Source organism: Aulonocara sp. 'chitande type north' Nkhata Bay, linkage group LG5 (genome assembly GCF_057382095.1).
Source record: "Aulonocara sp. 'chitande type north' Nkhata Bay isolate Kocher_YH1m ecotype deep benthic linkage group LG5, A_spYH_male_GT1.1, whole genome shotgun sequence".
NCBI classification, from domain to species: Eukaryota; Metazoa; Chordata; class Actinopteri; order Cichliformes; family Cichlidae; genus Aulonocara; species Aulonocara sp. 'chitande type north' Nkhata Bay.
This window is the reverse complement of record NC_141348.1, coordinates 16,202,445-16,215,559: the sequence shown is the minus strand read 5'-3', so window position 1 is coordinate 16,215,559 and position 13,115 is coordinate 16,202,445. Positions and strand designations below refer to the sequence as shown.

The 13,115-nt window shown below is 40.7% G+C and overlaps 1 protein-coding gene and 1 long non-coding RNA gene across 5 annotated transcripts in view; one reads left to right on the top strand and one right to left on the bottom strand.

Annotated features, from left to right (window-relative positions):
* tafa1b (TAFA chemokine like family member 1b) overlaps positions 1–11,865 on the top strand; it is a 126,576-nt gene extending 114,711 nt beyond the window's left edge. Inside the window, exons 4-6 of one of the 4 annotated variants that reach the window (XR_015129066.1) lie at positions 2,234–2,358; positions 4,653–4,744; positions 9,665–11,855. Coding sequence is in view for 1 of the 4 variants with exons in the window: in XM_086291661.1 (XP_086147787.1) it covers positions 2,234–2,358; positions 9,665–9,682 (143 nt within the window). In the remaining 3 variants the exon portion in view is untranslated. The other 3 variants (XR_015129067.1, XR_015129065.1, XM_086291661.1) reach the window with 3 other exon arrangements.
* The window catches only part of LOC147330114 (uncharacterized), a 46,616-nt gene that overhangs the window by 20,881 nt on the left and 12,620 nt on the right, over positions 1–13,115 (bottom strand). The window lies entirely within an intron of this gene.

The following is a 13,115-nucleotide window of genomic DNA, read 5'->3' as shown; positions in this document are numbered from 1 at the left end:
AGGTTCCCACTCAAATTGCAGTGGGAACCTAGAGTGGAATTTAAAAATTTAGAAGACAAAAATACTACAAAACTATATAAAATGCACAGGGAAGGATGTTACCCCGTATGCTCAACTGAATCTAAACTACAGCTTGGGCTGGTTCTGGTATTTTCTTTTATGTTTAAAAATCAATTTGATACATTCACACCCACTTGAATCAATCAGATCAAGCGAAGAACTTGTGATTTTGTTATTATTCAATAAAAGAAAAGTAAATTCCATAATTTAGCAGCCTTAGATGATGGCCATTTAAAATTCTTATTGGTTGTAAGGTTAAGATTAGCATTTAGTAACCTGATTAATCCATGTATCAAAGCGTAGGCAAAGGAAGGAATAGCTGAGCCTCAGTGTAAGTTCGCGAGAACTAGAGTTGTTTGTGTAACCACCAACGACAAGCTCAAACAAAAGACATGAAGCTTCTCAGTGAAAAACCCATTTATGCAGTTTTTAATGTGTATTGCACTTGGGACAACCAGGAGGGATTTTAATGTGGAAGCGTAGAGCAAAATGAGCTATATTTGAAAATGAGTAACTGATATTTTTAGTTGTATTACATATGGCATTTTTACATATGGCAGTTTGTTGGCAAGTAGCAATGGTATAAGCACTATAATGCTCAGTGACGCAGAAGCTATGAAACACCCAGGAGGCTGGTGGTTTGCAACTATAAAAACTTATGGACTGAAGTAAGTTAATTAGAAGAAGTAACAAAGTAATTTTTTAACACTCTGTGTGAATGTGTGTGTGAATGGGTGGACGACTGGATGTGTAAAGCGCTTAGGGGTCCTTAGGGACTAGTAAAGCGCTATACAAATACAGGCCATTTACCATTTACCATAATTACTACATAAAAAGATTTGCTTGTTAGAAAGTGCATGTATGGTGCTCTTTAACATGCCATATATACTTTGGGTAAAAACAAAACATATATGTACCTACAGACAGAGAGAGAGAGAGAAAGAGGAATGGGAAAAGGGGAGGGAAAGACATCTTGTTGTGAAGATGAGAACATATTTGCTTTTGTTAAATAGCTGGAGGAAGAATTCAGTTGATGAGAGGCAATTAGTTTTGATTAAAAATGAGATTGCTCCCCTTCATGCAATGTAGCTATATCAAAACAAAATAATGATTAATTTCTGTTGGTATAAGACATTATTGTCAACAGCTAAAGTACCCATGCAGCAACAATACAATTGCTCTGAGGCCAAAGAGGAGGAAAAATATTCATTTAGAGACACTGCTGGATGTTCCTCTGGAGATGCTCGTAATATAATGTGTGGCTGCTTCTGTGTAAGTGCTCACAATTCTGCCTGTGTGGATAATTTGCACACCAAATATGTTTGTGTGGGAGTTTTCCGCATGTGCGATTCCACCCACATTTCGAATACTAATCCTTATGTTTTTAAATTGTATGTTACTATACATTTTATGCTTTCCATTTGAAAAACACAATCTTGAAAATAACACAATTTTTTTTAATTAGTCCTTTAAACAGTGATTTATCCCCACATTTTACAAACTGAATTTGTTGCTTTTCAATGCATCCTGCTTCCATTTCTTCAAGTCTTGTCATTACCATTACTAGCCTGCAGTGCCTTTTCAAGGACTTCATTTCATTCTTAGTGAAAATTCCACTATGGTTCCACTAAGTTAGGTATGAGTAACGTACTTTGAACATGACACATGAAACAAATGCAAACAGAGAACATAATATTACATTCACAGGGGAGTGAAATGGGATTTGTGATAAATCATATGTACATACAGTACATATGTTACAGATTTAATCCCAGCAATTGTGATTTTGACACTTGACTTATTATTTAAACACTCATTTTTCCCTGTTCTCCACCTCAGCTGTGGCTGTCTTTACTTTAAAGTCACTGTCTGTCCCGCTCTGTTCTTTGTGTGTGGAACTTTGCACACGGATCACACAATGAAGAGGAAACACACACAGTGAAACAAAGAGCAGAGGAGTGGAGGGAACCAGCAATAACAGCTGTACTGAAGTGAAACACATGCAGGCACAAATAAATCTTTTTCCCATTTTAGTTATTTCTTTTTCCTTCTGTATTTCATGTTTCAAGTAGAAGAGAAGTCCAGTTTATGAGTGGATGCGGGGCTGGAGGGCAGGGAACTATGTGTCTAAACTAATGCTGCTTTGTTATGTGTCTGTGCTCATCTTTCACAGCATCCATTGTAATTGGGAAATGGTGGTGTGAGATGGAACCGTGTCTGGAGGGAGAAGAGTGTAAGACTCTGCCTGACAACTCTGGATGGATGTGCTCCTCTGGGAACAAAATCAAGACCACAAGGGTGAGAAATCACACACACTTAAGTTCAGCTGCCTACATCTGCATGCACACACATACTCTCATAATACAGAGAAGCTATTCTACGCATACTTTACACGCATGTGTTTGTCATTTCTGTGCTGCGAGTAGAAATGCACACCTAACCAACCATACGACACGGCACACTTACACCGTTTCCACACAATGCATTGCATATAGCCAGACAACTTAAAATTTAATTGTTTTTCTTGAACTTGTCAACTGCCTGCTGCTGCACACATTGAAACGCAGATTTTCAAACCCATATAAATGTGCTGAAATAGCACTGTAAAGAAATTCATCCAAAAGCTGTGCCCTCTCTATAACAAGGTTGGTTTTGTTCAGTGTAAGCAACCTATCTAATGGCCCATAGTAGTAAAAAAATAAATATAAAGCAGGTGGTAAACAAACAGGTGGGATCTGCCTCAAGCCACACTTGTCAACGGCATAAAGTTAATGGCTGCTCTGCTCCTCCACTGCTTTTTCAGCTTTGCGCACTCACTTCGATTGCAGTATGCAAAAATAATGCAGAGTTTAGTCCTCGAAGCCAGCAGTCCAGCACTGTGACAAGTTGATCACCTGATTTGTATTCACTTAATTGACCCCCTTTCTCCCTTCCAGTGCTTGGTGACAATGACTTTGAATAGCAGCAGAGGCTAATGTGATAGTAGAGAAACGGGGAACAGCCAGTGAAGGCTAGACGTCATGGGGCTTCCCAAGGTTGTTCTGTAGATTTATGTGCCAGCAAATAGACATAAAGCTTTCAAAGGGGCCCCTCACAGCCATCGCAGGCTTAAAATTTTCAGAAAGAAGTTGATCGAATGGGGTCTTGCCAGCTTGTCAAGGTAAGGTGCAGTACTTGGTTTACTCTTTAGAATGCATCTAGAAGTATCAATGCAGCCCACTGCATAATGTGAAGAAAGTCGATTTAAAATGATCTTATGAACAGTACTGTTCAAAAGTCTTGAGCAACCTGTCATTTCTTTGCATTTCACTTCAAAGGAGCCAGGTATTTAAAAATGTCTTGGGCAGGCTTTCTGACATTTCTTTTTCACTAATTCTCCAGTCCAGCCCTTATACCTGCGCTCTCTGTTTTGTGTTTTGGATGAGTCGCTTAACACTGACTCATAAATCAGCCAAATAGTATTATATGAACCGCATCTGTATTATATTATTATATTGCCACATCGCAGACAACTTAGCAAAGAACCAATTATAAATCATATCTTTAGACACTTTATGACTAGCAGCCTTTTGCAAAAGCATGTGACTTCTTCCTAATTCTTTAGTCAAAACTATGAAAAACACGATAACACGGTTTAACAGGCATAGAATATTTTTGCACCAACAAGGTCATTCCCAAAGTGCTATTGTCAACATGGTGTGCATTGTGTTAAAACAATTTAGGACACCAGGCAAGTAGAGGACAAACAAAGAACTGACAGGTGAACAGTATCTAATGTCCTTAAGAAATAGGAAAAGAAATCCAGCCAAGACCTGAGAGATGCCTCTGGCTATTCAGCTGATCTACTGTCCTCTAAAGCTTCATCAGAAATGTTCAGTCTCAGTGGAAGTGTGGCTGTCAATAATCTGATTTTAATGAAGAGAAACAGGGAGAAGAGGCTGGCGTACGCCAAATTGCACAAGAACTGAACTGAAAAGTCTTACGGAGTGCTGAATCCAAATTTGGTTCAGATTATCATCAGTATGTATCAGCAATGAGCACAACAGTAAGGGTCCACAGCCATCTGTAAAACACGGTGGAGGCTCTGTCATGGTTTAGTGGTGTTGGAGATTGTTGGAATTATTAAAAGAGAAATTTTGATCTATGTTGGAATAATATCTGGAAAAGCATCTGATTGATTACAGCTTCACTTTCGAGCATGACAATGATCCCAGTCACATTGCCAGAGCAGTAAAAGGATACCTGCATAGAAACAAAATGCTTTTTTTTTGTCCTAAATGTATGTTTGCAGATTTCAATAAATCATTGCACCTATTAGCTATTTTCCTAACAAAATATAAAGCAATGCAGGGTGGCTCAAGATTTTGGCACAGTAAAGTAGAGGCAGTGAATCCTATTTTATTTATTTACTCTCTTGAGATGCAGAAATCGAGTTTGTTAATTTCTGCGCACAAAAGATGGAAAAGCTATACTGTAACATGGCTTTGGTCTAATGTCAAAATCTTAAGAGAAGAGCGTAAAAAGGTCAGGCCTGAAGGTGCTTTTCTACCGAATACACACGTGTCCTTCTTTTCTTGACCCTCTCTTTGCAGAACACCCAGCCATACTCCCCTTTTTAGCTTCCGGAAGCAAAATGCAGAGGATGCGTCAACAGAAATTGAGCTGCATTCTTGCTTCTGTAAAGGTTAGTCTTTTTTTAAGCTGTTCTCTTTTTTTTTCCTTCTATGTTTTCACGTCTCTCTCACATCACTGTATGCATTTGAGTGTTGGGCAGTAGGCGTGGGACCAACTCATGTTCAATGACTTCCCATTAACCCAAATACTCAGTGCGAAATAATCAAGTGTGTGTTTACATGCCGTGCATGATTAGGCAGGCGTGACACAAATACTGATCGCACCGCCACCCACTGTAAATATTTATCACCAAGCGCAGGCAGAGCACGCATAAATAATAAGCAAGTTGCTGCAAAGTTTTTTACAGAAACTGTGGCTCATGTATCAGTAAAATGTTTAGTGCGCAGATGGCTTAACATACATATGCATACAGCATGCTATAGCAGCGCATTCACAGAGCACTGTAGAAACACACACACACACACACACAGAGTCGGGTCCGCCTCTTAGCAGAACCTTGCTGTCTGTGATCAGTGTGTAATGGCAGGATCTGTCCTTCTTCCTTTCATTGCCTCCTTTGTTCCATGTCCTGTTTTTTGCTATCGGCCACTGTGTGGGTTTGATTACAGCGCCTTGCACCGGTCTGCCAATCCCATTAGGCACTAATCTGTGACATGCTACTTGCTCCTCCATGTGTGTGTGCTCCTAGTTGTGTATGCACGCACATGTTTGATGTGTTTGATATGTCTGTGTTTGTACGGGTACACTCATGTGTGCACAACTGAGGCTGGCGGGCAGATCTCTTCCCTTTTCGTTGTGTGGCTTCTTATCAGAGGCCACTTGATGTCCTGATCCCCCTCAGAGGGTCTTGTTGAAGCAGCTATCAGCACACAGCATAGCCCACAGGCTACATGAAAGGGCTTTTATCCTGCACTCTGCTCTCTTTTTTAATCAACATTCCTCATTCACCTGCCTCTCAGGCCAAATTGCCTCATTTGTATTTGTTCCTTTACAAGCCACCAAACTCACAACACAGCGGCGTGTTTTCTTTTTCCTAGTCATTTTGTTCCACCTAGAAGTTTTTATTTGGTTCTGAAACGCGCAAGTGAAACACAATGAGACAGGCGTGCGTACATGTACAGCCAAAGACAGGCTTCATCATCATCATCGTTCACAAAAAATTGGCATTCAAAGTAAGAAGCAAGAAGCAAAAAGCCAGTGCCTGACACCCATGTTTCTTCTTTTCTTTCCTTATGTCTTTCAGAGAGGGAGCCCTTCATTGCCTGTTCTGTATCAGCAGACAAGGCAGGCCCTATTGTTTGTGGAAGTCACAGTGAGAGCGAGGCTGGGGAGCACCTTCCAAAACACTCGCCCACCATAGATCTGCATTACCCGCTCCACTGGCTAAATAGATCAATCCATTTCTGCTCCCTCCAAACAATTACACACCTTAAAAGAGACAGGCAGAATGAGAGAGGCTGTAATCGAAGCATCTTTTCTCTTATTCATTCTTCTCCCCGCTTGATGATAGCGAGAAAAAAAATTACATCCATTTAATAACCTCATTGTTAGTGTACTAGAGTGAATATCAATATGTTGTCACTATCAAAGCGAGAATGTGATACATATCTAATACGAGCGTCATCCCGCATCCCATGAATTTGAACTTTTTCTAGTGATTTCACACTGCAGCAAACGTTTCTTATTCATCTACAGAAGTTGTTTAAACTGTATAAAGACACAATATTTCCACTAGTGTTCAGATTAGTGAGTGCAAAGCGTTACATTTAAGTGGAGCACCATCTTTCACACTTTTCAGTGTGTTCCATCTCCAGCTAGTCTGACATGATTTACTTGCTGTTCAGTGTGCCGCAAGTCCCTTATTAAAAGGAGCAGAGGGCACTTTTTCAAGCAAAATAACACACTGTGATAGGATGTAGCCCATCTGTGAGATAGCCCGAGAGCAAAAGTGACCTGCCAGCAGATGCTTCACCATCTAATTTGTCAAATCGGGAGATCGAGCTCTGAAGTTGATCAAAATGAACTCCAAACGGCCGTGCCGCATACAGTCCAGCTTCACCCAGGAATGATTCGTTCCATCTCTGAGCCTGACAACGCTTCTTTCTCCTTCAGCTTTGTATAATGTCATCACGATGACAAACAGAAAAATTATAAACTAATCATAAACAGTGCATTGTTTGAGATATCCACTTTGTTAAAGGATGAGACTCTAAGCTGACAGATGCGGTTCAGACTCCCAAAAGTGCCCAGATTGTCATCCTTATGACATATTTGTACATAGTAATGGTGAAGGAGTTCATTCCAAGTGCTGCTGATTAATTTATGTTCATTTGCTTTTCTTTATCCATTGTCAATGTCACATTAAATGGATCTTGATGTATTTTCTTGTCTGGAGTCTTCTGTTTTCAGAGGGTCCTCTTTAGTGCTATTTCAAGTGGTTTCTGAGCAAGCATGATTGATTTGTTCAGCACTAAACAAGAAAGGGGAAAGGGTAGGCTGTGTTTGCACTAAATCCTTTTGTTAAGGCAATTGTCCTTGGGTCTTTTTACTAACTGAAGTCTGAGCAAATTGCAATTTAATGCACCCAGCAAATTAGAATGCAGACACCTAAGTTGCCAGCAAAGATGGGAACAGGCAGGAAATCCTTGAGCGTTCCACTTGTGCTCGCTGCACTGTTTGCTTGAAGGGGACAAAAAAGAACAGAGGACACTTTTAGTTGCTCTTACATGCATATGTGGGTTGAAATGACGACATTTGCATACAACCCTTCTCTTCCCGCTAACAAACCTCTGGTGGATTGCATTTCAGACCGAAAGTGATCCTCAGTGGTGTAACCTGTTACTGCTTTTGTTCTGGCAGAGGTAATTTTGATATGTCACCAGACAGTAGATCATACATATGCAAATGCTGGACAGATGAGCCCAGAGGGGGGGGGAAGTGTTTAAAATCATTGGGAAAAATTGAGAATCTATACAGAGAAAGAGACCCGGAGGAGGAAATATTAAATCCGAGTAGCTATTTAAAGCATACATAATAACAGCTGCGGTGAATCATTCAAAAGAGTTAAAAAGGTGACTACATCAATCCTGCTGTTCCTGTCAGACGATTTAACGACTGCATTAAAAAAAAAAATCCCTAAAACACAAATAAGTCAGTGTGATTGTTACCACTCACACGCTACTTTTTTCCAGAAGTTGTATTTGCATCTTTAAGTAAAATCTATAAAATTCTCTTTACATGAAATGTTTACAATTGTGCAACTGACTGCATATAAGTTATAAAAGAAGTAAACAAAATATTAAAATGCTACTGGATAAAATAGATGCTAAAATGAACATTATTTGGAATGAACAATTCTGTGTTCAGCTGACATTTTAAATATATTTTCCTTCTACTGTTAGTTTATACAGATAATGCATTAATATCTGGTATATGTTTTAAAAAGAAGACACGTTACAGATTTTCTTGAAATACTGTCAACAAAAAACTGTCTATATCTGCCCCAGACTAAGGTATCTGCCAGAAATGTTGCAGAGAAACCAGAAAAAAATCTTTAAATATATATTTTTTAAATACTAAATGTCCTGAAGACAAAATCCACCACTCTGCTGGGAAGAAAGGCAGAATAATGGATGATTCTTGGCTCTTGAAAATTGCATAAATGAGCTGATGTTCATTTACAACTGGTGTCAAATCGGTGTTTTGCAACAAAATTGAATTACGGCTCAAAGATGAAATAAATGGCCTGCTAAAATTCTTACTTTGCCGCTGCATTCAATTATTCTGTCAAGTCAATAACAAGTCTGTCGGTGCTATGGCTGCACTGCATTATATTTTCAGATGCACATGTTTTCGTATGGTTTCAGATATTAATCATAAGACCTCCTCATAAATGGAATGAGTGAATATAGGTGCACATTACTGTTACTGAGGAAGGACAGCTAACAAAGTCACATGGCTTGCTTACTGGCATGTACAAGTTACTGGAGCTCTGACTGTGAGTTAGAGATTACAGAGTCCAACACAGCACCCTCCATAATTAAATTCATACACCTGGTTGCCACCTGCCAAGACTGCTGGAAATGCCATGAGTGTGTTTCTTTGTTGAAGAGGATTATGGGATTTCTAATTGGCACCGCCGTGCGCGAGAAACATGATGTTTCTTTAATGTAAACTCTTAAAGCAGTAACATAAGTCAGAAATGTGATGAAACTCTTTCATGCTTTTGTTGCGACAATAAAAAGAGATTAAGGAACTCGACAACTGTAACTGTTGCAGACATCGTGCGCACCGTTTTTATTGAGCTTCAGGATGAGCAGGATGCTGAAAAGCAGGACTTTCAATAGCAGTCTCAAGGCTGTACAACGGAGCATTGAAAAGTGTCCAGATCTGCAACTGGGGCTGAATAAGAGTCCCTGAACCAGAGTCATGGCGAGACAGCTCAGACTCCACAGCAGGGGCCCCCAATCCCATTTAGAAAAGCCAACGTTATTTTATCAGGTCGTTTGAAATTGGCTGGCTGACTATTAAGGTTCAAATGAAGGTGCTGCAGCAGGCTGTGAGGGGGCCTGCAAAACTGTTCAATGTTAAAGGCAAAAATATGCTAAAAATTATACCATGAAGCAGACATGCACAGCATGGAAACACACCAGGGTTTCCTATGCAAAGAATTTTGCTGATTTATCCTGGTACACATAAAAATGCCAAATAACCCTCCATCTTCAGTGTGGTTTCCAAGCATATAAGCTGTCTGTTTTTCCGTTTTCTGTCACAGCATAAATCAGGAGGTGAGACGGGGCTGTACAAAGCCTCCACAGCTCAAAAGACTCCCCTCGTTTTTTGGTTGTTTTTTTTAAACGTGCGAACGAAGCAATTCCTCGGGGTCTAATCCTCACACACTTGTATGCCTTTGTTCGATCTAAGCATATGTGTGTTTTCTCTCCTCTCCTCTTCTTCCTCTGTGTTGCAGATTCATCCCAGGACCTAACAGAGAGCTCCCATTGCAGGGCTCAGCGCCAGGCTCCTTCCCCTCATGTACCCTTTCTCTTCTCATCGAATGGACTAAAACTATTACATCCACGGCTACTGACTGGATTACCTGGGACCATAGAAAGGATATCCACCCAGATAAAAACAGCTTTGCTCGCGTGATGCCAAGGATTTGAAACCAGACTAATCCCGTGTTTGATCAATGAGCTCCATGTTGGTGACTCTCCTCTTCCACACAGCTGTGGCCAGTTTCTGACCTACTCTTCCCTCACTCTGTTTCCCTATTCAGAACTGAAGCAGCTTAGCAGGGGCTATTTAGAGGTTGTTAAAACATAATTTGAAGACGTTCTCCCCGCCCATCTGAGGGTGAACTTGTTGGCAAACTTTCATAGACCTGAACCTGAATCTGTGGAACTGAGGGCACATTGGGGGAAATTACGTCGGTTTATTTTTATTTCTGTGTGGAAAGCATTTGTATTTGACTCACTACCTGAGGCTGATCGCTTTGTTGTGGCTGCACCGAGGAAACTGTCAGCTGTTACCGCTAGAAAGGTCGATTAATGAAGACTCTCAGAGAGGCTTTAGGGTCAACCCCATGGCCTCACGCTCATCCTCCACGACGAACATTCTGACTTTTATTGGTGGGCATGCCCAGTGTAAATTCATGAGCACTTCTTTTCTTTGTATGTAAGATAATTTGTGTATATATACACATATATAAATACATTACATGTTAAGCTGACAGATCCAAGAAGCTGAAAAATATATTTACAGATTTCAAGCCCGTGTTGGAATCCTGAATAACCCTTGAACGTGAGCCAGAGGCTGTCGTCACGGTGCGGTGTGTCTAGGACTGCTTCGCATTGGGGGAAAAAGCCACAACGGAATCATAAAAATAAGTTCTGCTCACTTTTGTCATTCAGCAATGTTGTTTGGTTACTCCAGAAAGCGCTTGTTGTTTCAGTAAAGCTGAGGAAAACACTGTATAGAACTGCCTCACTAAAGAAAGCAGCAACACCCACCCGTGACCTTTCCCCTCAGACACATCAGAGAAACTCTGACCATAATAGGACAATTACGTTTCTGCAGCGGAGAGTGGTCACGGGTGAGAGTGTCTGTAATGTAGATGTTCCTCTTACACACACCAGAGAGATGATTTATTCAAAGTGACAGTGAGAAAGTATTAGTCACAAAGGAGAAACATAGTTATCCCCCAGTAGCTATAAGTACATTACAGGACAGCCTTATGAGAAATAAAAATGGTTTTCTATACTGATATGCTGCCTCCCATTTCTCCATAAGGTGACTGATATTTTGAAAAATGTTCCTCTTACGACTATTTGATATGTTGTAATATGTGGGTGGAAGATCTCGTCAGAGTTTCATTTATTTTATATGTTAACATTGTGAACAGAGTTTTTGCTTGAGTAAACAAGCAATCAAGAACGGCACAGGACGGGTATGAAAATGACTTACGGGCACAGACACACTCACAAACACACACACACACATGCGGTAAACACAAACGGATCTGTGATGCTTCATTTATACAATTCCCTTGCTGGCAGAGTGGATTTATCAAAACAGAGCATTCAATTCATTCATGCAATTAGAATAAGGATTTCCAATATCAGGCCAGGCAAAATTCCAGATGATTTTCAATATCAACCTCCTCTCTCGGCAGATATTAGATTCGTTTCTTGTCCCAGTGGATGCACTAGTGTACATTCATCATTTAGGAATTTGGCTAGTTTCGTGGAGCCCGGTGCCTCGCTGAGCAGTCACAGAAGGTATGAAAAAGACAGAGACATCAATCTCCCAGTGGTCTTGCCAGAATCATGAGGGAATATAGTAAAGGAGAGAGAGAGAGACTGCTTTCTCCTCCTGAATGGGTCATTTCCGTCTTTGTTTTCTCCTATTTATTGGGATTGGCCGTCCTTAAGTCTTATTTAGCTTGTACTAAAGAAAATGAAACAGTAGAGGAGTTTGTGCATATGCACGACCTGTCTGCGGGTGCTTTTTTGTTGCCATAAACGTTTGTCTTTTTTTACACGCACATCCCTGTGTGTGTGTATTTTAGACCCAGAGTCTGGGAGAAATACATCCTGCGACGACGTACTGTGAAGATTATCCTCAAATTCGGTGCTCGTGTAGGAAATCAAGCGATTTCTCCCTTCCTACTTATGCAGTTCTAAGTGGATTTTTTTTTTGCTTAAAAGGTGCTTGGGGATCAGAAACGGAAGAGGTGCTTTTCCTTTTGCCTTTTCTCATTCTCTTTTATGCACTGCTTAGCTCTATCCAGAAATGATGGAGTCGTGCTGTGGAGGGAGGTCCTGCACCATTTTAGACAAAGCAGAAAGGAGCCCAGCATGAATAAATAAGCGGGGCCAGGTCCTCCTCCCACGCCACAGGACTGTACAATCTCAAAAGAGAGACATCCATCAAGTCCTGCCGACCTCCCACTGAGACAGGGAGACAGCCATGACCACATCACGCTGGATGGCTAATCAACGCCTGACAGCAAGGACAACCCTTTTCATGCAGCCGAGATGTGCGCGCAAGATGTCGGCCAGTGTTGTTTATAAAACTTGCACTTGTAACTTCCAAGGGTATCTCAAGTAAAACCTAAACTTTTGCCCTGCATAGAAGGTAAATGCTTGGCTGCTTTCAGGAGCTTTCATAAAGAGCCTCACTCCTCTTTGACGGCACTTCTGTCTTCGCACTTTATCACATTCATATTCTTTAATCATTTTGGATAGCAACCTATAATTTGTGGAAAGGGCACACTCCTTACCTGTGGGGGCTTTGTGGCCTATAATTACAGTCATTATGGCCATGAGTCACGGTGAATATCAGCTTTATAATGATCATTCACTAGAGCTGGGCAACTAAGAGTGTTCGAAAATCATTAATGACACTAAAACTTCCCCTCAATGATAGCTATTTTCTGCAACTTTGGGCATTATTACCAGTGGCCCATTTTCTATGAAATGTAATAGCACAGTATCAGACAGAGTAGAATTAATCCTTTTAATTATTGAACTCAACAAATGGGAGCAGTGGCAGCACTGTCACAGCTAACATGTTCATCACACCTTTTTTTAAAAAGAACTTGTAGTGGTGACAAAACACAAAGTTGATACACACACACACACACACACACAAAAGCTGAAACTGATTCAACCGCATACTTTCAAGTGAAACACACCAATCCCCTGCTGTACACCATTGTTTGTAACAAATGAGCACATACTCTGATGGGTATGCAATACATCACTGTTCTAGTCCCATGACACTTAACCGTACCCACCAACCACCAATACCCTTGTCAGCCAAATGACTAGCCTGTCTATGATTGTCAGCGGCTGCCATAATGATAATTTATTTCCGTGCTCCTTTACACTTCTTCACCTTATTTCGTCTCCCATTTC